Below are 25,066 nucleotides of genomic sequence, written 5' to 3'. Positions count from 1 at the left end.
GCGTGGGAAACAGAGTAGATCAAGTCATAGGGGAGAGTCAGTACTACGCTTTCTCAACCACAGGCTAGATGGTCTAGTCGGCACAGAGGTAGCTTAATACAACACACTCCAGCTGACTACAACCATAACAGATTCGACATCGACTCCGGCAGTGACAAGCAGTGGTGCGCACGAAAGTCGTAGAGTGGACCAGGAAAAATACAGAGACCAAAGCCGAAAGTGGAAAATTGGAGGAGATCAGGTTCAAATGCCGGCGGGAAGCAGCATGGCGACCCGAGGGTCAGGCGTCGCACATCTCCTTGACCGACCCGATGTCTTGTGTCAGCAGCGCGACTGCTGTTTTGGAGTAACTTAGCAGAGGCGCGCTTGCCTCGTCCGCTGTCTCTCGTCAATCATTTCGTCCTCCTGGTTCCGGTTCCTGCTGTCTCTTGTTTATCCAGTCGCTCGTTGCCAGCCTCCTGATCCGTTTTCTTCTTCGACCTAGCCTCATTCACCACCATCGCCTCGATTACTCTACAACGATAATACTATCCTCGGTCTAGACTCGAATCCTTTTCGTTTGACACGACCCAATTTCTCCAACGGCATCTTCGAATACATCTTCTTTATGCAATAGTCGAGCGTCTAGACAATGTCCAACAATGTCCCTACGCGGCGCACATCCAGGAGCAACACCGGCACCGAGTGCGCGCTGCGCGGAAACAGCATGGGAAAAGAAGCGACGACAAGACACATTCGGACCAGAGAAAAGAGAGCAGCGGGACGTTTCAAAATCTTGTACGCTCTCGCTCTAACGGCCGCGACGCTTCCTACCACCCTGGCTCAGAGTTGCATTCCTCTGACAGACTCGTCCGAGTGCCGTGCTTTCAACACGGCCTCTATCTCAACTAATAGCGCCCTTACTGGACTATTCCCATTCCTTGCCAATGTTACCGACACTTCTTCTTTCGACACACAACTTCAACAATACATATCAAATGGCTTCATCCAACAAAGGTTCTCCGACTTGATAGGCTGCTCCAGCTTCGACTCGTCAAACTCGTCCAACTACTATGCCCGATACACCGCTAGTGTTCTCTGCAATGCCATTGTACAGAACTCCATCTCCGCCTGTGGCCTGACCGGCGATGCCACTCGACCGCTGTGTGCCAACACTTGTGTATGACCTTCCTATGACGAAGCCTGACCCATGGTTGCTGACCTTGATTGCAGGCCGAATATGCCGAGAGCGAGCAATCCATCACTGCAAGCGACATCTGTGGCAATGCAAACTCGAATGCTATCAGCCAAATTCGTGCTGATTTCACCAACTGTGCACTACCTGCAAATTCGTTATCCGGCTCATGTATTGCAGGTGTTACTAACGAACCGGACAATTGTGGCTTCTCTTCCAACCTGGTCAATCTCTGCTCTTACTGCGCTGCAAGTTCGCCAAATGCCACTGACTCTTGCTGTGTCTTCTCCAACACCACAAATCGTTGCGACAACGTCGTTCTACCCATAGTCGCAACCTCATCTATGCAGCCTCTTTTCACCTCGACTTCGTCCGCTACGTCTTCAACTGCTACAAGATCTCCTTCTTCAACAGCTTCTCCAACCAGTCGGAAACGAAAAGGACTTTCAGGCGGTGCAATTGCGGGCATTGTGATTGGGTCTCTGCTTGGTGTTTTTGTGCTCCTCGCGCTTTTGATTCTAGCCTGTGTCTTTCTCCGTCGTCGCAAACAGGCCAGTCCGGCAACTAGTGTCTTTAATCAGCCTGTGAGGTCGCGTCAAGGCGGTCCACCTCCGGCTATGGCATACCGACACGACGGCGCTAGTAGGAGCCAAAACGACAGAATCGAAGCTCTCCCTGGTGGCCGTGTTGCTCGCATGACAGCTTTGGAAGCTGTATCGAGCGGGTCAGATCGCAATACGCGCTCGCCGACGGTCGCACCCGATTCTAGCCCAGAAGCCCAAAGGACACCACACTCAGGCACGGGTGGACTAGGTCCGCCCCCTAGGCGGAACGGCTCTTTATCCAGCGGTTCGCTTCTTGCCTTTGGCACCTACGACAGTCCTGCGCAGGATGGTATCTCCTCGCCAGAAGGCACTTCCGAATCGGAACGACTCGACTTTTTCAAGGACTACTATTCACAAGATGACATACATCCAGGTGATATTGTATCGTCTTTGTGGGCCTATCAACCCCGTGCTGCGGACGAGTTTGAGCTTGAACGAGGCGATATGGTCAAAGTTGTTGGTATATGGGATGATGGTTGGGCCACAGGTGTGCGTATCAGCATGCGTGCAGAAGATTGGGCAAGCAAGGGCAAGCTGCCACGCGACAGTGGTATGAGCAGTGGCGAAGCAAGTCCCGAGGAATACGGTCCGGTGAAGGCCTTTCCACTGGTCTGTGTGTGTCTACCGCAACACTGGCGTCGGACCATTGAAGGCGACTCGACCGATATGGGCACAATGGACGAACGGCCTAACAGCCCGTAGAACGAAGTTGTCCCTGTTTATTACGACTAACAAGCATACCCTCCAGAGCACATTCATGTCCCCCCTTTTTGTTCTTCTTGATGTCTTCTTTACCTTTCAGCGCTATACCCACGACCTGTTTGAGTCGCATATTATTATACTTCTTGTTTGGCTTCGCTTCTACTGGCGGTTTCTTTACTCTTCTCCGGCGCATTTATGTAGCAATGCTGTGGTCCTTCTGGATACGCTGTATGAAAACGCATTCTATGGAGAATCTGACAAGTCACTGTACACTAACGATGGCTACCAAGAAGAGCAAATTTGGCGATGCATGTTGTAAGGTCATCCTTCGTATGCAGGTGTTCACGTGGGGCTGATGGATCCATCACGCGATCTGACCAGGCAAGCTATAGTTCAGCCTGGGCGCCTGTGCATGACTGTCTTCGCATTTTATAAGTGTTTCATTAAAGAATCGAGGAAGGAACCATGGATGCATTTGTTTCCGTCACTGGCGCGCATCGAGGTCAAGGGAAGGCACGATGAACCCATATCCCAGACGCTCAGATGTGAATCTGACTCAACAACCCAAATACACTCCATCGAGCTATTCAACAAACATGGGAGATTCGCCCCATGCCACTCGACATCATCGCAAACGCCGTTCTCCTAGGCACAAATCATGGTATCAAGAGGGCGTGCCGATTAGAATTCACATTGGCAACAGACGCTCGCCAGGCTATCACAGTTCGATCCAAGTCACCAGCGCAGATGGCAGTAGATTTGCTGCTCTGGTCCAGGAAACTCTACGAATGAACCCACGAGACCCATTGCTGATGTAGGTCAAGTTAGTTGCCATGTCACATTGCTCGAAACTGACCGGTGCGCTTCAGTTCGTTCAATGGCTACCAACCGTAGGTAGAACTGCCATCCCTCATGGTTTGAAACTAAATGGTGTACCTCAGCTGGCTGGAACAAGTCATTGCGACCTGTATCGACGATCGTTACGATGAACTCACCGACCTCAACAGAGCATTGCAATTCGATGATACCGTCAAGTTCCCGGAAAGAAGCAACAAGCGGTCGACTCAGATACCATGGTCCTTCCTCGTGGATCAAATGAACGTACCGGATGTATACTGGTGGACTTTTGGCAAGGAACGTCCAGGAGGCCGACCGCAAGGCGCTGATGAGAGTAAGTCATCTTGCGCGAGATGAGTCGGCAACAGAAAAACTGACATAAACCTTGTTGTTCCCACACAGTCGACGATTATCGCTTTCGAATTGCTGCCTGGTGTTGCGGACGTGGCGCCTGTCGCTTCGATCGAGAGGTCCCTGTTACTCTTGTCTTCACACAATCCAAGCTTCTCGCAGAGAACGTCGTGCATGACCTCTTCTTTCCGTACTTTTATGAAGACGAGGAATACGACATGCCACGCAGGGACGAGGAATCTGTCTGCTGGACCTTTCTGCGGCTGTACTGGCTTCTCAGTGATTGGCAGAATATCATCAGAGAGATCGAGAGAGAGCTTGAGGAAGCTGTATGTGTTCAAATGACTGCATTTAAGCCGACTAACTGACCTTCTATGTACAGGAGCTCAACAGTCGTGGTCGAAAGTATCCTGTTAAAGTTCGTACACGACTGGCACACAAGCAGATTGACAGAATCTTCGAATTGTCCGAATACATGCGCTTCCATACGAGATCTTTCAAGAAGTTGCTCAAGCTGAAGGATACGATGCACAAATCTGCAGACGATGCCATTGATCCAGTATGGGATGAGATAGGCGATGCTGTCGAAGACCTGGACCAATACTCTTACTACATGGACACTCTCAAGGAACGCTTCCTCAACCTGATTGAGCTCGTCAGTAGGCTTCATGTTGATACTCAAGAACAAAGGCTTACATGAGTTGTAGGAGTTCAACATTGAGAATGCTAATCAATCCGACTACTCGCGCTTCTTGAGTATCCTCGCGGCACTATACCTTCCGATCACGTATCTCACTGTGAGTATCACTTACGAGCCATTTGTTTTTCCATGCATCAACCCATCTGACAAGCCATAGAGCATCTTTGGGATCAGCACTTTGACAGCACCAGCAATCCTGTGTCTATACATCTCAATCCCGCTATTGATCATCAGTCTCTTCTTCACCATTTTCTTTCCTTGGGCTATTCGCCGCTTTCAGAAGTTGTGGTATCCGGTTGACAACAACAATGTCAAGTTACCAAAAAGCAGCTTTACTATGCTTAGCGAAGAACTGCCCGCCGTAAGCGATGCCCTACTCTTTGACTCCAACAGACTTGCTGACATTCGAGAAATAGAGCGCAGACGTACCTCGAGTCATTGCCATTCGGGACCCAAGCTTGCCTCGCCAACATGCAGCTCGCCAGAATCACCCCAAGCGCAACAACAGCAAGCCTCGTTCTAGGTCAAGAAGAAGGTCATTGAGCGCTCGGGGAAGGCGACGTCTCGAAGTCGACGACAAGGTGTGAAAAGGGGGTTATGGGTCGACTCGGTTCTTCTTCCTCTCTTTCTTTCTTTCTTTCAGCTGGGTGGAGCATAGACTTGTAGAAGTGCGTTCGGGACGCGACGAAGCGCGGCAGCGGACACGGAGCGGTGCCTCGCAGAATGGCTGAAGGGCTGAAAAGCAGCGCCACACAAACTACCCTGCATGGACTTTACAAACTTACTCATGGCACGAGCGTATAATTAACTATTGCTAGATATCAGAAAGAAGTATTTGAGTTTGAAAGGAGACAATAAAAAAGAAGATTTCGCGTCTTGCGGTCGTCGCGAGGAGCAGCGAGCAAGCAAGCAAGCTGTGATAATTTCCACAGAGACGAAAGCGTGATCTCGCCCGTGCGGCGGAGGTGGGACGACTGGAAGATGGCAATCACCCGTGCGACCACCATGGCTGGTTTCGTAGGGTGTACACATGTGGAGCTTGACAACATCCCACTTTTGAAGATGTGGAAAGCTGGACAGGAATAGCAGTGGTGGTGGTAGCGTTTCTTTGTGACGGGTGAGAAGAGTCAGGAGAGGAGGAGGAAAAATAGAACTTGTGCTTCAGCTTGAAACGATAGATTTGTTTCTTCTTTTTCTGGACGACACCACAAGACATGTGAGAAGGTCCGTAGTTTTGGAAGAAGAAGGAAAATATATATATTGCTTATTTTTGATAGTAAGTGGTCTGGACTGTGTTTCAAGAATATGATGGAGTAGTGATGCTGGATATAGAAAAGAGAGTTTCGAGTTGTTTCTGGAGGTTCGAGGTCAGGGTCGTAGTTGGTTGACTTTGATCTACCACAGAAAGTGATGGATAGAAAAGAAGAACCAATCACAGAAAGGAAGAGAAGAAGGTATGAAGATTGTTTGAAGAAAAATTGATTCTTGAACCAAAGAGGTTTTGTGGTATCTGGAAATATAGTCTATAAAAAGCTGGGTGAAGAGCAAGATTATGAAAGGAAAATAGTAAAGAAAGAAAGAAAAATGGACGCCCGCTTTAGTGGTCACAAAACCCTTTTATGTACCACAACCGAACAAATAAGCATCAGTGATATCTCAAAAGTGACAGCGTTATGTAGACAGAAGGAAATGAGAGAAGGAAAGCCACCACTCTACCATGAGAAGGTCATGAGAGCGGGGTTGAGGGCAATGGGCAACAGGAAATGCGATGCAACGACAGTGGCCATGGGCAAGATGGCAACGAAATCGGTGATCATCCAGTCGTAAGGGATGAAGTCGGCGGTGGCAAGAATGATCATACCAACAACCGAAACCACACAGAAGGAGAGCGAGTACTTGAAGCTCTTGAGAACCTTGGGCACCTCGATGAAGAAGTTGGAGAACTCGGCTTCCTTTCCGGTGGCACCCCAGGTCATGTCGATCTCGAACATGTGAGCGAGAAGAGCTTGGGAGACGTGAAGGGAGAGACCACCAAGGAAGATGGCGAGCATGAGAATCCACTTGAAGTTCTCGAAGAGGGCACCGAAGAAGGATCTGTCGCCGATACGGTAACGCATGATGGCGAGCGAAATGTTACCGAGACCGTTGAAGACAATGACGAGCGAGAACCAGACCTTCCATGAGTCGAGGTAGTACTTGTCGAGGTAACCGTTGAACCAACCCATAACGAAGTAGTTGACAGTGGTGAGAATCCAGGCGGCACCGATGGCGTAGTAGGTACCGATGTACGAGACGATGGTGATCTTGGAGGTCATACGAATGTTGGAGAACAGGAACTGGCGGAAGAGAGGGGTGAAGGGACCCTTGTAGAACCACATGCGCATGGGGTTGAAGAGAAGCTCGTTGCAACCGTAAGCATATTTCTCCCAACGGGCCAGCTCGTCGTAGACAGTAAGCGACACACCCTCCTTGAAGCCTTCGCCAGCCCAGGCACCCATACGGATGATGTAGCCGTTACATTGGAGACGAAGAGACATATCGAAGTCCTCAGACACGTGAGACTCGGACCAGAACTTCTCGTAACCATCCTCGTCGAAGTAAGAGACCTGTTGGATGGCAGCCCAGCGGAGGATGGCGTTGTGACCGACGAAGGGGGCGACATCACCGTTGGAGACGGTGTAACGGATGGCAGTGTAGATGAGGTTGGTGAAGAAGGTGATACCGTTCTCAAAGTAGGTGTGGACGACTTGCATGACACCGGAGCTGAACTGCATGATACCGACTTCGGGACCCTGCTCCATCTCGGAGGCAGCATCGAGAAGACAGTCGGCAGGGACACGAGTGTCGGAGTCGATGAGCAGGATGTAGTCACCGATACGAATGTTACCATCAGCCCAGGCGCGACCGTGCTCCTCGAGAACCTCGCTGAGGCAGCGCTCGTAAGCCTGAGCCTCGTCAGCTTGAGTCCAGTCGTTGCCACGGTTGATCTGGAGAAGCTTCTCCTCGACATTGCAGGAAACCATGAGACCGAAGTTCATGTTGGAAGCCTTCTTGAACTTTCCGCGACGAACGAAACCTTCGGAGCCGTGCTTGGGACGGGCAGTCCAACCAATGCTGTTGTCGGCGTAGAACTCGATTCTGGCCTCACGCTCCTCCTCGTCGAGGAGCTGAAGGCCGTCATCGTTGATGAAGATGTTGGCGGAACCACCCTGAAGCTCGTAGGTGGAGATGGCCTGCTTAATGGACTTGACGGTAGGGGCAATGACGGATGCGAGACCCTCCTTGTAGACGGGACACTGGATAGTGACGTGAGGAAGGTTGCGGCCCTGGATGCGACGGGGAAGCAGAGCAGAGTAGAAGCGAGAGTTCATGGTCATTTGGCGGACGGGACCGATCATCTGAGCGATACAACCGACGATGACCTGTGCGAAGAAGAGGGTAAAGAAGATTTGGACGGGGGAGAGGGCGACGAAGGCGATACGAGTGTAGCTGCCGTCGACCTTGACTTCGATGGCGAGTTGTCGGTAACCAGCTCCGAGAAGAGCGATAATGATGATGAGGGTGATGGAGACGAGGACGGTGTTCATGAGATGTGTTGGGCGGTTCTCGGGAAGAACCTCACCACTCTCAGCATCGATCTCCTCCTCGACGACGCCAGGGCCCTTCTTGGCCACAGGCTCGTCGGTGACCTCTTCAGGCTCACCAGTCTTCCAGACGAGCTCCATGAGCTCGCCCTCGATCAACTTAGCACGGTTGACGAGGTTGTTGGCATCGTCATCCCAGACGACGAGGAGTGCCTCAGAGGCAATGAAGGCAGCGAACTGATGCTTGCGGGCTCTGGGGAGATCTTCCATGGTGGGAAGAATCTGAACTCTGAGACCGTTCATGAGCGGCACATCGACGGCATCCGGCGACCAGGCGAGGAAAGTCTTGATGATACGGGAGTTGACGGTCATGGCGCACTAAAGTAATGATTAGATGTGATCTGATAGGTCTGAAAACGATGTCTGCTTACCGGCACATTGAGTGCTGCACAGGCCATGGCGAAGGTAGATGTGCTGAGAGAAGGAGGGCAAGCCAGGTAGCTGCCCTTGAACTTTCTGAGGAGAACACCCTCGACCTCACCACTACCATCGCCAACCCACAGTCTGGCACATTGTTGTTGGAAAAGGTAGTTGACCATGACCTCATGCTTAATGTCATCCATGAATCCTGATCTCGTTGAAGGTGCAATGGATGCACCGGAAGAGAGGAGGCCATTTCTGGGGGTTGACAGGCCAGAGTGTGTTTGGCTGGCGAATGCTGGTGCAGGAGGGGCGAGAGGCTTCTCTGAGATCTCACTCATCTCATTGGCAGGGGCATCGGACTTCTTCTCTTCATCCTTCTTGCCAGCCTTGAAGTAGTTCTTGAGACCCATGATGGGTTATGGTCTACGATAGACCGTGAGTGGAAACGAGTGTCAGGCGATATACTAGAGTGCAGATCCGGGAAGGAGGGATCGTTGATCGTAGTGCAGGATACTCTTAGTAGAGATGTCGAGTAGTGATTGTGTATTAAAGAGGGAATGAGGAAGAGAAGGGAAGAGCTAGGAGGAAAAGCTGGTGTATATGAAAGGCACGAACAGACCTCGACCGGGAGACTGGATACATGATAAAGCTGAAAGGCGTTGAACGCTGACGGAAACGGTAGTGCACTACTGTATTCGGTCCAAATGCTATTCTGACACCGAAGACACTGGCGGACACGCCGTGGACCGTGGGAGACAGGTTTGCGGGTCTGGAATCGAGCACTCAACGACCACGCTGTGGCTTCGGTTAGTTCCAAGGTGAAGGCACTTGGGCTGAATGCGGATATGAGTTGGCATCGCGCTTATCGAACGGCGCCGAGTCAAGAAACGGCAACTGAGACAGTGTCCGGACGATGATCGCCCTCGTGCTGGAGCAGCCGTGCCTAGGTCTGAGCGTAGCGAGCACTAACTCGAGTCGATGGCCAAAACGGGCAGGCGCGCCGATACTCTGTCGCCGTAGTGGGCAATGGTCTGCAAGTACGTATAAGATCGTGGGTGAAGCATTATTGCTATGCTATCGTCATCCATGTTCCTGTTGATGACCGCGGACGAATGCTTGTACGATCGCATCACAAGTACCCATGTCGCATGCAAAAAGTCCTTTTCTTAGAAGCCGACGTAGTCGTTTTTGGCAGAGTTCTGTCGCGCTGCAAGGTACACTTAGGCCTCATTGCTACGTACTAGTACGTACTCGGTAGCCAGGTACGAGTGCCTTGCAGCAGCAGGATTCGCTTACTCGTTATCCTCCGTCGCCATCGCCATCCTTGTTCAGCTTGTTCACGCAATCCAGAACCCCTCGGAGTTGGGCGTGTAAATGCGAGACATGGTGTTCATCACTTGGCACCGAAGATGCGCTGGCCTTCATTCTTCTGGAAGCGCAAAAATGTCTCTGATCTGTTTTTGGCTTTTTGCAACTAACGGAAATCTCAACCGTCAAGGGCCGTAAGAAACTTTGAAAGAGACTTGGAGATGGCAGGCGGGAAGCACGAGCACTAATGCATGAGGCCGGCCGTTGCTATATCCAGCCGCCAAGGCCTTGACTAAGGTTCGGCTGTGACCTCAACCTCAACTCACCTGTTCGCTGCTTTCTTCAAGCATGCAAGCATTCGGCCGACAACCCCTTCAACGTGCATACAACTTTAACTTGGATCTCGATATTCGCAGGCTCATTCTTGTTAGCTGCTGATATAGCTTCTTGTGCCGCTCCCATCCTCCGGTTCAAACACTCGGTGTGCCGCTCCGTGACGCTCAATCTGAGCAAAGCTTCAGCGCAAATCTTGCTGGAAATTGCGTCTTGGATCTTCAGCTTTCATTTATTTGCAATCGATTCGCTGTGCGTAAGGACTCCCAGATCTGTCCCTTCGGCTGCTCCACAGCTGTTGACTGCTATCGCACCTATCCAATATACTTCGATCCGAGATAGTGGAAAAGGTTGCAAGGCCCATACCACTTGCCGCCTCTGTAAGTTTGGTCTCGCGGCTCACCCGCGGCGGATCCGCTCGGTTAGCTTTTTTACATGTGCCAAGTGCTTCCATCCTGCAGTCCATCCTTGATTTCTGCTCTCGCTGAGAAAATATCTTCTTCTCAATGAAAATCGTGCATGGATAGATATAGCATGGTTGAGGTACTTTGACACCCCAGTACTCCACCTTGCATACACTTTCAATATCAATTCGATGAACGCGGAACAGAATGCCACCTCGGGTCAATGCTTCCATAGTGCAAGTATCCGCAGCAGATCCCCCAAGGACTTTGCAATGATTACAGATGTCGCATCACGTCTCCAGACTCTGGGCCATGAGCTGAACGCACGCAGCGCAGATCATCCCACAACGCAACGACTATCACGCCGTTATCTTCGTACGAGGCTGATGGCTGGCCGTGAGCACAGCCCTCTGCTCAAAATGCGCCTTAGCGTAATCAACAGAGCACCTGTAGCTGAATGTGCGTTCTAGGGGTAGGATTCGTTCAGCTCTAATCTGCCCTGAACCCTGACATTCGTCGTGCGAGGATGGGTGGCTTGCCGGACGAAGCTTTGCAGTTCACCATCATAGACAAAGTTAGCTTGCCTGCGCGTGTGGCGTGAAGTCTGAACGCGAGAAGCTCTTCGCAGCTCGCAGTGGAAAATTGAGACCACACCTGAACTGTAATGAGTTGAGACATTGCTGTGAGACTAGCAGTTATCCCATCATCCCAACGTCACGGGTCTCACCTCTCACCCTGATGCCCTTGGACTTTGTAGACTGCCGGACGGTTTTGACGGGCCCCCCGTTTTTGACCGAGATCCTGCCTTCTTCTTCACGAAAAAAACGGTTTACCCAGCCCTCTTGTCACGTTTCGTGTAGCAAGAGGATGTTTTAGAGAAGACGTTGCTATCACCAGCAGTATCGCGGCCCATGATATCGTGCACGCCTCCGAGATCTCACTGCCCCGTTTGGCGTTTGTCAAACTGTTCCCGCCCTTCGACGTTTTTGTCCCAGCCTTGCCGACCAGACTCGGCAGTCGACGGTGGCAACAAACGTCGAACGATCGTAGCTAGACGATTCTATCCAACGCATCTATCAAGGTAGGTATTGAGAAAACGAGGTCATACGATCAAGTACAGTGAGTGGCTGGTCATTGAAAAGCGCATGCAAAGATTGTAGACTTGTTGCAACTGTAAAGTGGAACAAATGCTTGTAGAAATTATAATAATGAATTCTTGTCTATATTCTGAAAAAAGTGTCGTGTCGTCACCCTTTGTGGTGAACCAAAGCGGACCATAACTCCGAGGTATCGCAAACCAAATGAAAACAAATCGCTATCAAGACGAAAAAGATACAGTCTAGTTGCAACCGTTGTAGCCCTTCTGCTGGAACATCTTGACACTCTTGACGACCATCTGGCCGTTCTTCTCCCAGGTGGGGTACCACTGGTCACGAGCATCCCAGAACTCCTTTCTGGCGAGAGTGCTGCCATCGGTCCAGGGCTTGCCAGAGGCACCATCCTCGAACCAACCGTTGGTACCACCGACAGCGACGTTGAGAATAAGGTAGAAGTCTTGGTCGAAAGGAGTGTTGTCCTTGCCGGTAGCAGCCCAGGGGTTCATGAGAGCGGTGCCGTTGCTGTCACTGACGGGGAATCTACCCTTCTGCCAGAAAGGCTTGTCGAAGTTGACGTACATGACTTGGAGGAGACGAGAGTCGACGTAGGTGAAAATGTACTTCTCGGACCATTCAAGACCGAAAGTGTGGAAACCGGCAGAGTAGGTGGTGTGGAGAGCAGTGTGTTTGTTGTTGTTGAGCCACCAACCGTCGTTGGCAGAGTTAGGACCCCAGTGAAGAGTGCTGCTCATGACGTTGTTACCACCCTGGGAGTAGGTGTGGTTGTTTCCGCGAGACTCCATGATATCGATTTCACCAGAGCGGGGCCATGCGCCGTAGACGTCGTCCTTGGGAAGCATCCAAATAGCGGGCCACAGCCAGTCACCAGCAGGGAGCTTGGCCTCAACCTCGATACGACCGAACTTGATAGAAGCACCGTTCTTGGTGCTGATACGAGCAGACTTGACAGGGTTGACAATGGTACCGTTGGTGACGTTGGTACCGGTGATACAGTTGGACCAGACGTCAGACGAGCAAGAGCCGTCGGCGAGGAGGTTGATGACGTTGTTCTGCTCAATGAGCTTTGCATCTTGGAGAGTGGGCTTGAGGTAGAGCATGCCATCCTGAATGTACGAGTTCTCGTCGGTGTTGGTGGTCATCTCGAATTGGCCGTTGCTATTGGTAGTAAGTCAGCGAGTGTATTTGCAAAGTCAATCGCGAATGAACATACCCGAAACCGCCGACCTCGACCTCCTTCTGCCAGATCTTGTTGTTGAAACCGTTCGAGAAGTCATCCTCGAAGACGGGGCAGTAGCTGTGGTTGGTGACACTGGCCAGACCATCGTAGATGAGGAAACCAGTAAGAGCGATACCAATGGCAATACCGATGCAAGGAATAATGGTAACCCACTTCTCCTTGGGATCCTTCTTCTCGAGCCAAGGCTTCTCAACTTCGCCCTTCTTCACACGTCTAGAGTGGAAGTATCTCTGCTGAGGCTGCTGGAGAGCTGTGGATGAACCTGCTGCCGAAACGGGCATTGAGCCGTAAGGGGTTGCGAAAGGGTTTGCTCTAGCAGCAGGAGTGATGGCCTCGCTTTCGGGAGTGCCAGGTCTGAGGTAGGGTGTTGCATTGGCCGAAGAGGCGGCAGTGCCATTGTTGCGGTCGTCCATGGCGAAGGACTAGAGTGTAGGATATGGGTATGTAATTTGGCTTGTGCCTGACGCTGCTACCACCGGATATGAAAGAGTGGAAGGAGGATTGAGAATGGACAAGGCAAGAAAATTAGTAGAGACGAGAGAACGTTCCTACAAGACGGCCGACCTGGGGGTTTTGAGCAAATGATCACCGAGCAGGACCGTTTGGGTTCAAGTAAGCCAAGCACCAACCGATATAGAAGTGCATGCAGTCTAGTCCTTCCACGGAGCGTTACGCTACAATGGAAGCTGAAGAAGAAACACCATAACGTTGAGACTCCGGGTCAGGCGCAACGGCGCAAAGTGAACCAGTAGCCGAGCCCCTACGGTCGGTCTCACAGAAACCAACCTACCTACTCGCGCCATTTCCGCTCAAGGGCGTGGCAACGAGTGAGCCGTCCACGCCGCTCGCGTGGTAAGCATGATCTGCCACCTACTGACTCCACATCCGGAGCACACCTAGCAATCCTGGCAGCAACAGAGGGCCGTGTGCAGATGAGTTGAGCAATCGAATCGGGCACAAAATCCAATAGCGCGATGTTTTTTTCGGGTGAGGATGCGAGTCTGAATCTGGACTAGATGATACGGTCCCGCGCCAGGCACCGGCCGTCAAAACCATGTCTCTTTTTAAGCTCTGACCAGTTGCCGCTGCAGCGCCCATTGGGTACCTCGGTCGGCGCGGACCTGCATCGAGACTTGAGCTTGTCGCGCTTTTAGACCGCCTCCAAGGTTTGATGGGTTGAAACCTGAAAGGAACACGGTGACAAGCAAGAGTCAGGAACTCGGAGCCAGACGTCGGAGGCGTCATTACCGCATGGCGTTCACGCAAATGTTCAGCCAGCAATCTCGAACTGCAAATTGCAAGCTGGATAGCGAGCGGCGCCTCTGCCGAGTAGACTTCGTACGGTTTCTGTTCAGCTGTCAAGTGGTTGTTCACCAACTTCGGCGAGACCGTGGTCGGACGGGTTTTCATGCAACCCAGCGACGTGTACAGTAATAGCAGGTCTCCGTAGAATGCAAGCATGTCTGCTGCATGCCATTCTAAATTTTCAACCACCCTGCCGGCCTAATTTTAGAGTAGGATCATACCCACTCGACTGCTTTTCGCAATATATTGTTATCGAGAACAACACATCCATCACGATCCCGGGTTCCCAATACTTCAATGTCTTATCTGTACCGAGTGACAACTTGTCGGCGATATTCACACATATCTCACTTCGTCAAATCCGCATATACCATTGTGTCAATAAAGCATGCATAGTGATGGGGACTATAGTTTGGGGTGTGTCTGATGTCGAGTTCAGCCTGCAATCGTTGACGTGCTTGCAAAACAGGATGGTGGTGATTGTACCTTCCACGCCGCATCACCGTATATGCTATCATCTCCTCAGAAACAATGACATCTTCGACTGGTTATCGAGACCAACATGGCTGGCTGATCCTCGTCGGTATCTAGTGATAATCGGAGTCATGGATATGTACCATAATTCATACCAGGGTCATACTCTCAGCATGGTGACTTGGAAAGATCTCTCACAACAAAATCATGTCTCAATCACGCATCTCAACCTCGACCGAGGCTCAAGCATGAGATTCAAGACCGAGATAACAACACGTGAATGCCATCCGTCCTTGCCATACCATTGACATCGGCTTTGATGCAGCGCCCTGCCTCCCTTTGGTCCCCAGGTACCTCGGTAAGCCGGCAAGGTCGTGCAACACCTCAAGGCGGGGTTGTGTCGACCGGCGACGTAGCTGTGGGAGCTGTCGAGCTATCACATCGTCTACAGAACTAAAAACTTCATCTGTCTGTACCTCTGGTTGTCTTCTTGTTACAATCCCTCATCTCTTCGGTCCATCTACCTTGTACCGACACAAGCATCTTCGTGGACTCCGGACAGTGATGTCTTCCCCACTGAGCCGTACCTTTCTCCGCACTTGCTCTAGAAACATTGTCGGCCAGCGCTCTCTCCTTCGCAACACTGCCAGAATCGCCAGCAGAGCTTCAATTGCTCGCACAAGTCTTTCCATCCGCTCCGCAGCTGCCTTCTCGACCACTATGAAGCCCAACTCGGACGCCTTCGCCAGCCCGGCTCCTGCTGCCGAGTTCGACCGTGAGATCTCAGACATGGCCTCCTACATCCACAACTACAAGGTCGACTCGGAGCTTGCTGTATGTCCTCGTTATGGGATAGACGCCGAGAACACTAGCTGACCATGGTTATACAGATCGACACCGCCAGATATGTTTTCCTAGACACCCTGGGATGTGGCCTCAAGGCTCTCGAGTTCCCCCACTGCACCAAGCTGCTCGGCCCCGTCGTCCCTGGAACCACAGTTCCTAACGGTACAAGAATTCCTGGCACACCTTACCAGCTCGACCCCGTACTTGGTGCCTTCAACATTGGTGCCATGATCCGATGGCTCGACTTCAACGACTGCTGGCTGGCTGCCGAGTGGGGTCACCCCAGTGATAACCTGGGCGCAATCTTGTCCGTCGCAGACTGGATCAGCAGAACCAACCGCAATGGCGGAAACTTGGGCAATGGAAAGATTTTCACTGTGAGAGACGTCCTTGAGGCCATGGTCAAGGCACACGAGATTCAAGGTTGCATGGCTCTCGAAAACTCGTTCAACAAGGTCGGTCTCGATCACGTTGTTCTGGTCAAGGTTGCTTCGACTGCCGTTGTCAGTCAAATGCTTGGCCTGACCGAAGGTCAGACTCGTGATGCTATCTCGCAAGCATGGGTTGATGGTCAGAGTATGCGAACATACAGACACAGCCCCAACACCATGAGCAGAAAGAGTTGGGCTGCTGGTGATGCTTGCGAGAAGGCCGTCAACCTCTGTCTCAAGGTCATGAAGGGTGAGGGTGGTATGGCTACCGTTCTTAGTGCACCCACTTGGGGCTTCTACGATGTCAACTTCCACGGCAAGAAGTTCGACTTCCAGAGAGGATATGGCAGCTATGTCATGGAGAACGTCCTCTTCAAGGTGTCATACCCTGGTAAGCGACGAATTTGCGATTTTGAAGATGCCCTTTTACTAATCGTATCAATAGCCGAATTCCACTCTCAAACTGCCGTCGAAGCGGCCAGCCGTATCAACAAGAAGCTGAAGGCCATGGGCAAGAGCGCCAAGGACATCAAGGAAGTCGTCAACCGAACACACGAGGCATGCATCCGTATCATCGACAAACAGTTCAAGCCCATGAGCAACTTTGCCGACCGCGATCACTGTGTCCAGTACATGGTCGCAACCATGTTCGTCTTCAACCGCCTCGAGGCATCAGACTACACAGATGGCTCCGAAGCAGCAGAGAGCCCTCTCGTCGAGTCGCTTCGCCAGAAGATCAAGTGTGTCGAGGATCCTCAATACACCACGGACTACCATGACCCCGAGAAGAGAACCATCTCGAACGCTCTTACCGTCACTTTGGAGGACGGCACAACACTGGAAGAGGAGATTGTCGAGGCACCTCTTGGTCACAGACTGCGCCGTGAGGAGGCCAAGCCAGAAATCATGGCCAAGTACAAGAGGCATTTGGGCCCTCACTTTGACGAGTCCCGGGTAAAGGAGTTGGTAGACCTCGGCAACTCGCCCGACAAGTTGTACGCCATGGAGATTGACCAGTACGTGGATCTCTATGTCAAGGACAGCATTCTGTAAGCGAAAAACACATAAACATGTTAGACGGCTATTGAAATTCCAGTCCTGTTTGAAAAAAATCGTCGACCACTCAAACGTTGATGACGATGTAGCGCGAGTCCAACAGGGAGAAGGAGACCAACACGTGAAGTTGGGGTATGCATAGTGAACGTAGGAGGATGCGTAGGCCAAGATTCATCTGCTCGCATAGACTCGGACTGTGAAGATGCTGAATGCGATAGATCAGTTGCGGTCGGTGTGCAGTTAGCTAGTACTCTGCCTGAGCGATGTATTCGCAGGGGCTTCGTATTAACGACAGTCGTGGTTTGGTTCTTGCCGTATGACTTGGGTGAGGTAATTTACGGTTGAAGGCAGGCCGGAGGGAGGACATGCAGCGGCCGGGCCAGGTTGGAGCAGCAGAGAGTGCCAAGATGCTGACCGAATGACCGAGCGAGCGAGGGGCATAGATAGGCCGCAAAGTACGGAGTAGAAAAATTTCATAACAGTCTCAACCGACTCTTCTCTCTATTCAACCACCTTGAAGGAGTGCTTGATTGCAAACACCTTCTGTCTCCCCTCTCCACTCTTGTTAGTTGTTTCTTGTCTCGGTTTCCTGGTATCGAGATCCTGTTATTTTCGCTTGCAGTACAGCGCATTTCCCTGCGCCTGCGCCTCTCTCAATCAATCAATCAATCAATCAATCGCCCTTTATCTTGGATATGCCCCATTTCGAAGAGCCCAGCATGAACAACACAGCCGTCACCTCAAAGTCGGCACCGCCCGCTGCCGAGGACGTCTCGGCCATCACAAAGAGCATCTACGAGTCAAAGACGTCGCAAGAGTCGCTCGACGCTGCCTACAGTCTCTGTGATGTTCTCCTCAACTCGGTCGGCTTCCGCGGCCTCAACGACTACAACGTTCTGCAAGAAGTCAAGAAGGCTGCCACAGACAAGAAGAACATTGGCCGCCGCGAGGGTGCCATGTTCGCCCTCGGTGCCATCTTCGAAAGATTCCCCAGCAAGCAGCGCCTGAGCGAGGTTGTCTTCCTCCTCCAGCACGACTACCTTTTGCCCATGGCCCTGGACGCCATCGCCGACAAGACCCCCAGCGTTCGCGATGGGGCCAAGTACGCCATCGATGCTCTCTACAAGGAGCTCGGTGCCGAGGCCAAGGTTTACGGTCTTCTGCCCATCCTGATCAGATATCTCCGCAAGGGCTCCTGCAAGTGGCAGAGCGCTGTTGTCGCATACGAGTTGATTGGCCGCATGGCCGACGACGCCAAGATGGGTATGGAGAGCCTCGAGGCCGAACAAGCCAAGGACGTTCTCCGTGAAGCCATGGGACGCAAGCTCGAGGATCTGATCCCCATCGTCGAAGGTGGTATGCACGATCTCAAGTCCGAGGTCGCCAAGGCTGCCATCAAGTCCATGAACTCCCTCACCACCCTCCTCCAGAACGACGACGTACAGCCTCGTCTTCCTCTTCTGATCAAGTCGATGGAGGACCCTTCGACTTCAAGTCTGCAGAAGGCTATCCACGCCCTTTCGCAAACCACTTTCGTGGCCATTGTCACCTCCCCCGTTCTCGCCGTCCTCACCCCTCTCCTCGAGCGCTCTCTCAACAGCCCCAGCACTTCGCAAGAAGTTACCCGTCAAACCGTCGTTGTCGTCGAGAACTTGACCAAGCTTGTCCACGATCCTGTCGAGGCCAGAGCTTTCCTCCCCAAGCTTCTCCCCGGTACCAAGGCTGTCCGCGACAGAGCCTCTCTTCCCGAGGTTCGTGAGATTGCACAGAGAGCCCTCGACGTTATCGAGAAGGCCATGGGCCAACAGGCTAGCGGTGATCACTCCGAGTCTGATCGCACTGTTCCTGAAGAGGTTATCAAGGTCTTGGAGAAGGAGACACAAGCAAATGGCGGTCTTCTCCAGATGGCTGGCGATGCCGACATCTGGGCTTTGGCCAAGCCTTACATTTCCACCATGGTCGCCGAGGATGCCACTGATCGCAAGCTCATGCGCATCACTGGCAACATTGCCCCCTACATGGCTCCCCTTATGGAGGACGGTAAGGCCGATGCTGTCGCCGAGGCTGTCCACAAGTACTACATCGCCGAGGATGAGCGCAAGTTTGGCGCTCCACCACCTCTTGAGGATGGCGAGGTTGAGATTGTCAACGCCACCTTCTCTCTTGGTTACGGTGGTATGCTTTTGCTTTCTCACACCAACCTTCGTCTTCTCAAGGGTCACCGCTACGGCCTCTGTGGCAGAAACGGTGCCGGAAAGTCCACTCTTATGCGTGCCATTGCCAACGGCAAGCTCGAGGGATTCCCTCCTCAGGATGAGGTCCGCACCTGCTTCGTCGAGCACAACCAGGGTGAAGACGCTGATCTTACCATTCTCAACTACTGCTTGAAGGACCCCGAGCTCCAGGCCGAAGGCCAGGACAGAATCGTGGCCGTTCTCGAGGAGGTTGGTTTCTCTTCCGGTCCCGAAGGTCGCCAATCTGAGAAGGTCGGCTCTCTGTCTGGTGGTTGGAAGATGAAGCTCGCCCTGGCCAGAGCCATGTTGATGCGCGCCGATGTCTTCCTTCTCGACGAACCTACCAACCATCTCGATGTTGCCAACGTCAAATGGCTCCAGGAGTACCTCAAGACTCACACCGACATCACTTCCCTGATTGTTTCTCACGACTCTGGTTTCCTTGACGAGGTTTGCACCGACATCATCCACTACGAGACCAAGAAGCTTGTCAACTACAAGGGTAACCTTGCTGCTTTCGTCAAGCAAAAGCCCGAAGCTGGTGCTTACTACACTCTCTCCGCTTCCCAGGTTCAATTCAAGTTCCCTCCTCCCGGTATCTTGACCGGTGTCAAGTCCAACACCAGAAGCATTCTCCGTATGACTGACTGCAACTTTACCTACCCGGGATCATCCAAGCCTTCGCTCCAGGGTGTCAGCTGTCAGCTGTCGCTTTCCTCCAGAGTTGCCATTATTGGTGCCAACGGTGCTGGTAAATCTACCCTTATCAAGCTCCTTACTGGTGAAACCATCCCTCAGACCGGTAAGGTCGAGAAGCACCCCAACTTGCGTATTGGTTACATCAAGCAGCACGCTCTCGAGCACGTTGAGATGCACTTGGAGAAGACCCCCAACCAGTACCTGCAATGGCGTTACGCTAATGGCGACGATCGTGAGGTTCTGATGAAGGGAACTCGTCAATTGACCGACGAGGACAAGGCCCAGATGGAGAAGTTCGTCGACCTTGGCCCTGGCATGGGTCAGCGCAAGATCGAGTCCATCATTGGTAGACAAAAGTGGAAGAAGTCCTTCCAGTATGAGATCAAGTGGGTCGGTATGCTGCCCAAGAACAACACCATGATCTCTCGCGAGACTCTTATGGAGCTCGGCTTCCAGAAGCTTGTCCAGGAGTTCGATGACCACGAGGCCAGCAGAGAAGGTCTTGGTTTCCGTTCGTTGGAGCCCAAGGTCATCTCCAAGCACTTCGAGGACGTCGGTCTTGACCCCGAGATTGCCAACCACAACGAAATCAGTGGTCTGTCTGGTGGTCAGAAGGTCAAGGTCGTCCTTGCTGGTGCCATGTGGAACAACCCCCATTTGCTCGTTCTCGACGAGCCTACCAACTTCTTGGACAGAGACTCCCTCGGTGGTCTTGCCGTTGCCATCCGTGACTACAAGGGTGGTGTCGTTATGATTTCTCACAACGAGGAGTTCGTTGGTGCTCTCTGCCCTGAGCAGTGGCACGTCGCTGACGGCCGCCTTACCCAGAAGGGTACTGTTGCCGTCTCGCTCGACCGCTTCGAGGACTCCTCCAAGCCTGGCTCATCTGTCGCCAGCTCGGTCGTTAGCTCCGCTGTTCCTTCCACTGTTGGCACTCCTACCCAGAGTGACGCCGAAGGTGGTGGTGATATGGCTTTCAGAGCCAGAAAGAAGAAGAAGATGACCAAGAAGGAACAGAAGGAGAGAGAGGTCCGCAGAAGACTGCGTCACATTGAGTGGCTCAACAGCCCCAAGGTTCGTTATCCCATACCCGTTCATCCTTCATCACAGTTTGCTAACCATTCTTTTTCTTTACAGGGAACTCCTCACCCTCCTGACAGTGACGACGAGTAGAGAGGTGTGACGTGTTGTGATTGCTGGTAATGACCACCGATACCCCCAAATATCTTCAGTTACGAACTGCAAAAGTAGGGTGAATGGCGTTAACAATTTCGATTTCTTCTTTCTCTGCGACACTATAGATTGGGGCGGGCGTCTGTTTCGGGTCATTATATCCACATTTTATTTTTTCTGTTAGAGCAGTAGAACAGCAATCTTTTCCTTCAATCCCGTGTTCATGCATGGTGGAACAAGCTTCCTCCCACCATCACCTGTGCTAGCTCTGAAGATACCCTGTCTTTTGTCGAGTAGTTCATCCTTGGGAGCAATTGAGCGAGGAATGGCCGAAGTAAATATGGGGCAAACCGTGAAGTTGTTGCATTGAGAAAAATCTCTTCTGGGTTTGGGTCGCATCAGGCGACCAAAAGATGCCGAAGATACCATGGCATCATTATGATAATCCGTGTTTCGTTGTGACGAATTATAGCATGCGGGAAGGTGGAAAAGAGGCATGGTCTTCCTAGTGTGATACTCACATACAGCATGGAGTGGGGTGTAGCTTCACAGCGATGTGGAGGTGGATCCGCGATGGATGTCGCCTCACGGTGTGTATTGTATCGTGTTGAGGCTCTTCGATTCATAAAAGTTTGAGTTGAGGAGGCTCTCAGAGCCTCCTGATTCAAGTAACTCTGGAGAATCCCTATCCCTTGAGTGTCAAAGAGCTCCACAGCAAGTCATGGTTGCAGCATAAGAGAATGTTGGGGATCCGTATTCGAATGCAGTTGCCCTTTCCACTCTATCTAATTCTTCATCGTGTTTTGCCAACAGTGATTGCGATAGGGAATTTGGTAGCCATCGAAGATCTGACGTCGTGGGTCCGTCCCTGCTTTCGCAAGATCTGCAGGTGTCGTTACCGGAAAGAGCAAGGGCATGAGTATGAGGCTCAACAAAGACCCGCTTTATCGTCACCTTGTCTAAGAACTTTCTCGGTCCCACTGTTGTGTTCGCGATTTTGCGAAATGTTTTGACAAGGAGGGTCCGCTGGCAAGCGGCGAACATCACACACTGGTCATCGCTTGATAGGAAGGAACGCAATCTCAAGAGTCGTCAGCACAAAGATTCTGATATATTAAAGGCAAGCACCTGCCGATTGTTCCTGCACTCTGAATTCTTGCTTCAATTGTTTTTCTCCTTCCAGGATTGCCGAGTCCTTTGACTCTTTGACGATACTCAACGAATCCGCCGAATTTTCTCTTTGTGCAATCTACAACAAAAAATGAATCGCAATGTCTCTTCTCAAGAGACCAACTCTGGAAATGGACAGCAATCAGAGCGTCCGAACATGCAAAATCAACGAACCGCAAGTACTATGAGATCCAGGACGAACAGACAACATCGGCCGGACATGCGAAATCACCACACTATGAGCACATTGAGACCTAGGATGAGCCGCATGGCTACTCAGATGAGTAAAGTGGCTACCAACGCTACAGGAGGAACCGCAGAGCAAGGTGGCTACTCACTGGCTGGCTCGCAAACGAATGCAAACCGCGGCGGACCTAGCAGAGACACATACGTCGCTGAAGGATACCGCAATCTCAACCCTCAATACGAAAAGAAACAGAATGAACCCACATTTAGTTTGGGTTCCAACCTGCCGCGTACAGTACGCGGCTGGCAAGGCAAGAAGAAGAACGAAGGCCCGAAATCTTCCGGAACAGCGCCTGGTGTAAAACCTGGCGAGAAGGGAGAGGGAGAAGCCGCTCCTCAACTTCAAGACACCGATGAACGCAAGAAACACCGTGGTGGTGAAAAGCAGGACCCGGAACCTTCTGATGAGCAGAAACACCAATACCATGGATCCACCCAGAGTAACCAGTCAGGAGGCATGAAGATGCACGAAACTAGTGCTCAGGCTGGTGACGGTGAAAACACAGGTGTCATCAGTGACGAAGCTGTATACTCTCCTGGCGATGAAAGTGATGACACGGCTATTACGCCTGAGGATGAGGAAGTGGTAGACGAGCCTGCACCTTTTAATTCATGGGCGCTTGTCCGTGCCAAGTTCCAAGACGCGCTTGGTGAATGGTTGGGAGTAAGTTTCGTCCATGATGTACTCGTAATTTCATGCTAACCTCAATTGCAGACTACCATTTTCGTTGCGATTGGTGTCAGCAGCAACCTCGCTGTAGCAACTGGAGAATCACAACACCCAGGCATCTACCAAAACATGTATTGGGGTTGGGGATTGGCTGTCATGTTGGGTATCTACATCTCGGGTGGAAGCTCAGGTGCACATCTCAACCCGGCCGTTTCTATCCCTCTCTGGATCTACGTAAGTCGCACCTCATCCACATCTTACCATCAAAAGGCTAACAGAATCAACAGCGAGGATTCCCTGCTCGTAAGCTTCCAGTTTTCATCATCTTCCAAATCTTGGGCGCCTTTACTGGTGGCCTCATAGCCATAGCCATCTACCGTGACGCCATCCTCTACAGCGACGGCGGTCTCATCGGCTCATCGACTGGCATCCAAATCTACACACAACCTAAAGAGTATGTGCAACCTGCCACAGCCTTCTTCACAGAATTCCTCGGCACTGCAATCCTCACCTGCTCCATTCTGGCACTGGGTGACGACTCAAACTCACCTCCTGGTGCCGGTATGCACGCTTTCATTATCGGTCTTCTCGTCATCGCCCTCATTATGTCTCTCGGCTCCAACACAGGCGGCTGCTTCAACCCCGTCAGGGACTTTGGCCCTCGCCTTGCAGCCATGGCTATGGGTTACGGCACCGAAGTATTTACTGCCTACCACAACTGGTGGATCTGGGGTGCCTGGGGCGCTACCATATCCGGCGGTATCACTGGCGGTGTTCTCTACGACACCTGCATCTTCAAGGGCGGTGAAAGCCCTGTCAACTACACACCCAAGAAGTGGCAGGGTAAGGCCAATGAAGGCAAACTCGACTTTTTGCAAATGTTCCGTCAACACACTCAAGCTCGCAATCTTGAGACAGCAATGGAGAAAGGAGAAGTGGAGAATGGAGGCTCTTAGAGCAAACACTCCCTGGAATGAATTCGCAGAGAGACTTGAAATATCAGTCTTACCTTGAATTCGGTAAGAGGAGTAAAGAGGGCGGACAAATCTGAGATTGAAGGTTGGAACGTACCTTTGATCTCTTTTTGCCGTCTCTCTTTATCTGTATTTCTGCTTTCTCACCTCCAAGAACCTTTGTGTTTCTATGATGTTTACGATCTATTCTTTTGCCTAAACGAGAAACACGACCTTGTTTTTGCTGCTCAACAAAGCGAGGAGTTTTCTTTTTTCGCTTCTTGCCATCTGCATTTCATATTGTTTTCATTTAGAGCTACTGTTCCTAATCGAAGGAGAGTCAATAGACGGTGGTTGGGGATTTGATGTATATTTCTAGAGATTGATATAGGATACTAGACTTTTCTTTCTTTCTCCTTTTCCAATCACGACGATTGGGATCACTTGTATGTATCGATGTGAACAAAGATATGCAAGAGCAACATATCCCTTCTCATCCATCTTTGCATGCTCTCTCTGAACTCACCAAACATCCTCAAATCCACTGTGCATTTCTATAACTTCAACTACACCTGTATGCAGCCGTGGGATCAGGGTCATCAGTCTGGATGGAAAAAGTGCGAAAAGATTCAAGAGCCACCAAAAAAAAAAATGGACGCCACAGCGAGATGAATGGGTGCATAGCGAGCGGCGGCGGTGAATACACAAGTGCATGCACCGCCACCTCAGCCGTTGCCCCCGAGTTGTAGGGTATTGTGATATTCTGCTTAGTATATGAAGGGGGTAGGTAGATGATGAGAAGTGAAGGGGCCTTTTGATCAAGGTTGAGTATTGTCACAATCTCCGCGTACGCAAAAAGATCCATGTGCAGCTATAGAAATGCATGATACTTTCGAGAAACAGTGTAGTATCCATTGAGATGTCGATGGACTTTGGGCTTTCTTTGGACACGGCTCTGGTCTGGAAACTTTTGTGCCTTTTTATAGTGAGGTTATCAGTCCGAATCTTGGTGGGAGGAGCGAGGGGCAGCGCA

General features: G+C 51.5%; 7 protein-coding genes across 7 annotated transcripts; 5 read left to right on the top strand and 2 right to left on the bottom strand.

Annotated features, from left to right (window-relative positions):
- Positions 1-706: 706 nt before the first annotated feature.
- M436DRAFT_41199 (uncharacterized protein) lies at positions 707-2,481 on the top strand (the record flags this gene model as incomplete). The annotated part of the gene is made up of 2 exons (XM_013574028.1): positions 707-1,159; positions 1,213-2,481. 2 exons carry the CDS (start codon positions 707-709, stop codon positions 2,479-2,481), a joined length of 1,722 nt encoding a protein of 573 aa, XP_013429482.1.
- A 596-nt stretch (positions 2,482-3,077) lies between these two features.
- M436DRAFT_41755 (uncharacterized protein) lies at positions 3,078-4,369 on the top strand (the record flags this gene model as incomplete). Its single annotated transcript, XM_013574127.1, has 5 exons — positions 3,078-3,295; positions 3,351-3,371; positions 3,423-3,652; positions 3,721-3,998; positions 4,052-4,369. 5 exons carry the CDS (start codon positions 3,078-3,080, stop codon positions 4,367-4,369), a joined length of 1,065 nt encoding a protein of 354 aa, XP_013429581.1.
- A 1,712-nt stretch (positions 4,370-6,081) lies between these two features.
- On the bottom strand, positions 6,082-8,786 carry M436DRAFT_40875 (uncharacterized protein; the record flags this gene model as incomplete). Its single annotated transcript, XM_013573970.1, has 2 exons — positions 6,082-8,331; positions 8,385-8,786. 2 exons carry the CDS (start codon positions 8,784-8,786, stop codon positions 6,082-6,084), a joined length of 2,652 nt encoding a protein of 883 aa, XP_013429424.1.
- Positions 8,787-11,760: 2,974 nt separating this feature from the next.
- Positions 11,761-13,189, bottom strand: M436DRAFT_41576 (putative beta-1,3-glucan-binding protein; the record flags this gene model as incomplete). Its single annotated transcript, XM_013574089.1, has 2 exons — positions 11,761-12,694; positions 12,750-13,189. 2 exons carry the CDS (start codon positions 13,187-13,189, stop codon positions 11,761-11,763), a joined length of 1,374 nt encoding a protein of 457 aa, XP_013429543.1.
- A 2,086-nt stretch (positions 13,190-15,275) lies between these two features.
- M436DRAFT_41742 (putative 2-methylcitrate dehydratase) lies at positions 15,276-16,885 on the top strand (the record flags this gene model as incomplete). The annotated part of the gene is made up of 3 exons (XM_013574125.1): positions 15,276-15,389; positions 15,446-16,223; positions 16,278-16,885. The coding sequence occupies 3 exons, from the start codon at positions 15,276-15,278 to the stop codon at positions 16,883-16,885; spliced, it is 1,500 nt and encodes a 499-aa protein (XP_013429579.1).
- A 722-nt stretch (positions 16,886-17,607) lies between these two features.
- On the top strand, positions 17,608-20,994 carry M436DRAFT_61867 (ABC transporter domain-containing protein; the record flags this gene model as incomplete). Its single annotated transcript, XM_013574239.1, has 2 exons — positions 17,608-20,895; positions 20,959-20,994. The coding sequence occupies 2 exons, from the start codon at positions 17,608-17,610 to the stop codon at positions 20,992-20,994; spliced, it is 3,324 nt and encodes a 1,107-aa protein (XP_013429693.1).
- Positions 20,995-22,591: 1,597 nt separating this feature from the next.
- Positions 22,592-24,021, top strand: M436DRAFT_14283 (aquaporin; the record flags this gene model as incomplete). The annotated part of the gene is made up of 3 exons (XM_013573922.1): positions 22,592-23,074; positions 23,126-23,314; positions 23,368-24,021. Coding segments are annotated over 3 exons (1,326 nt in total), but the record flags the coding sequence as incomplete, so codon positions are not given.
- Between the last annotated feature and the right edge of the window lie 1,045 nt (positions 24,022-25,066).

The sequence above is a fragment of the Aureobasidium namibiae genome (genome assembly GCF_000721765.1).
Source record: "Aureobasidium namibiae CBS 147.97 unplaced genomic scaffold scaffold_4, whole genome shotgun sequence".
NCBI classification, from domain to species: domain Eukaryota; kingdom Fungi; phylum Ascomycota; class Dothideomycetes; order Dothideales; family Saccotheciaceae; genus Aureobasidium; species Aureobasidium namibiae.
This window is presented reverse-complemented; position numbering and strand designations above follow the sequence as displayed.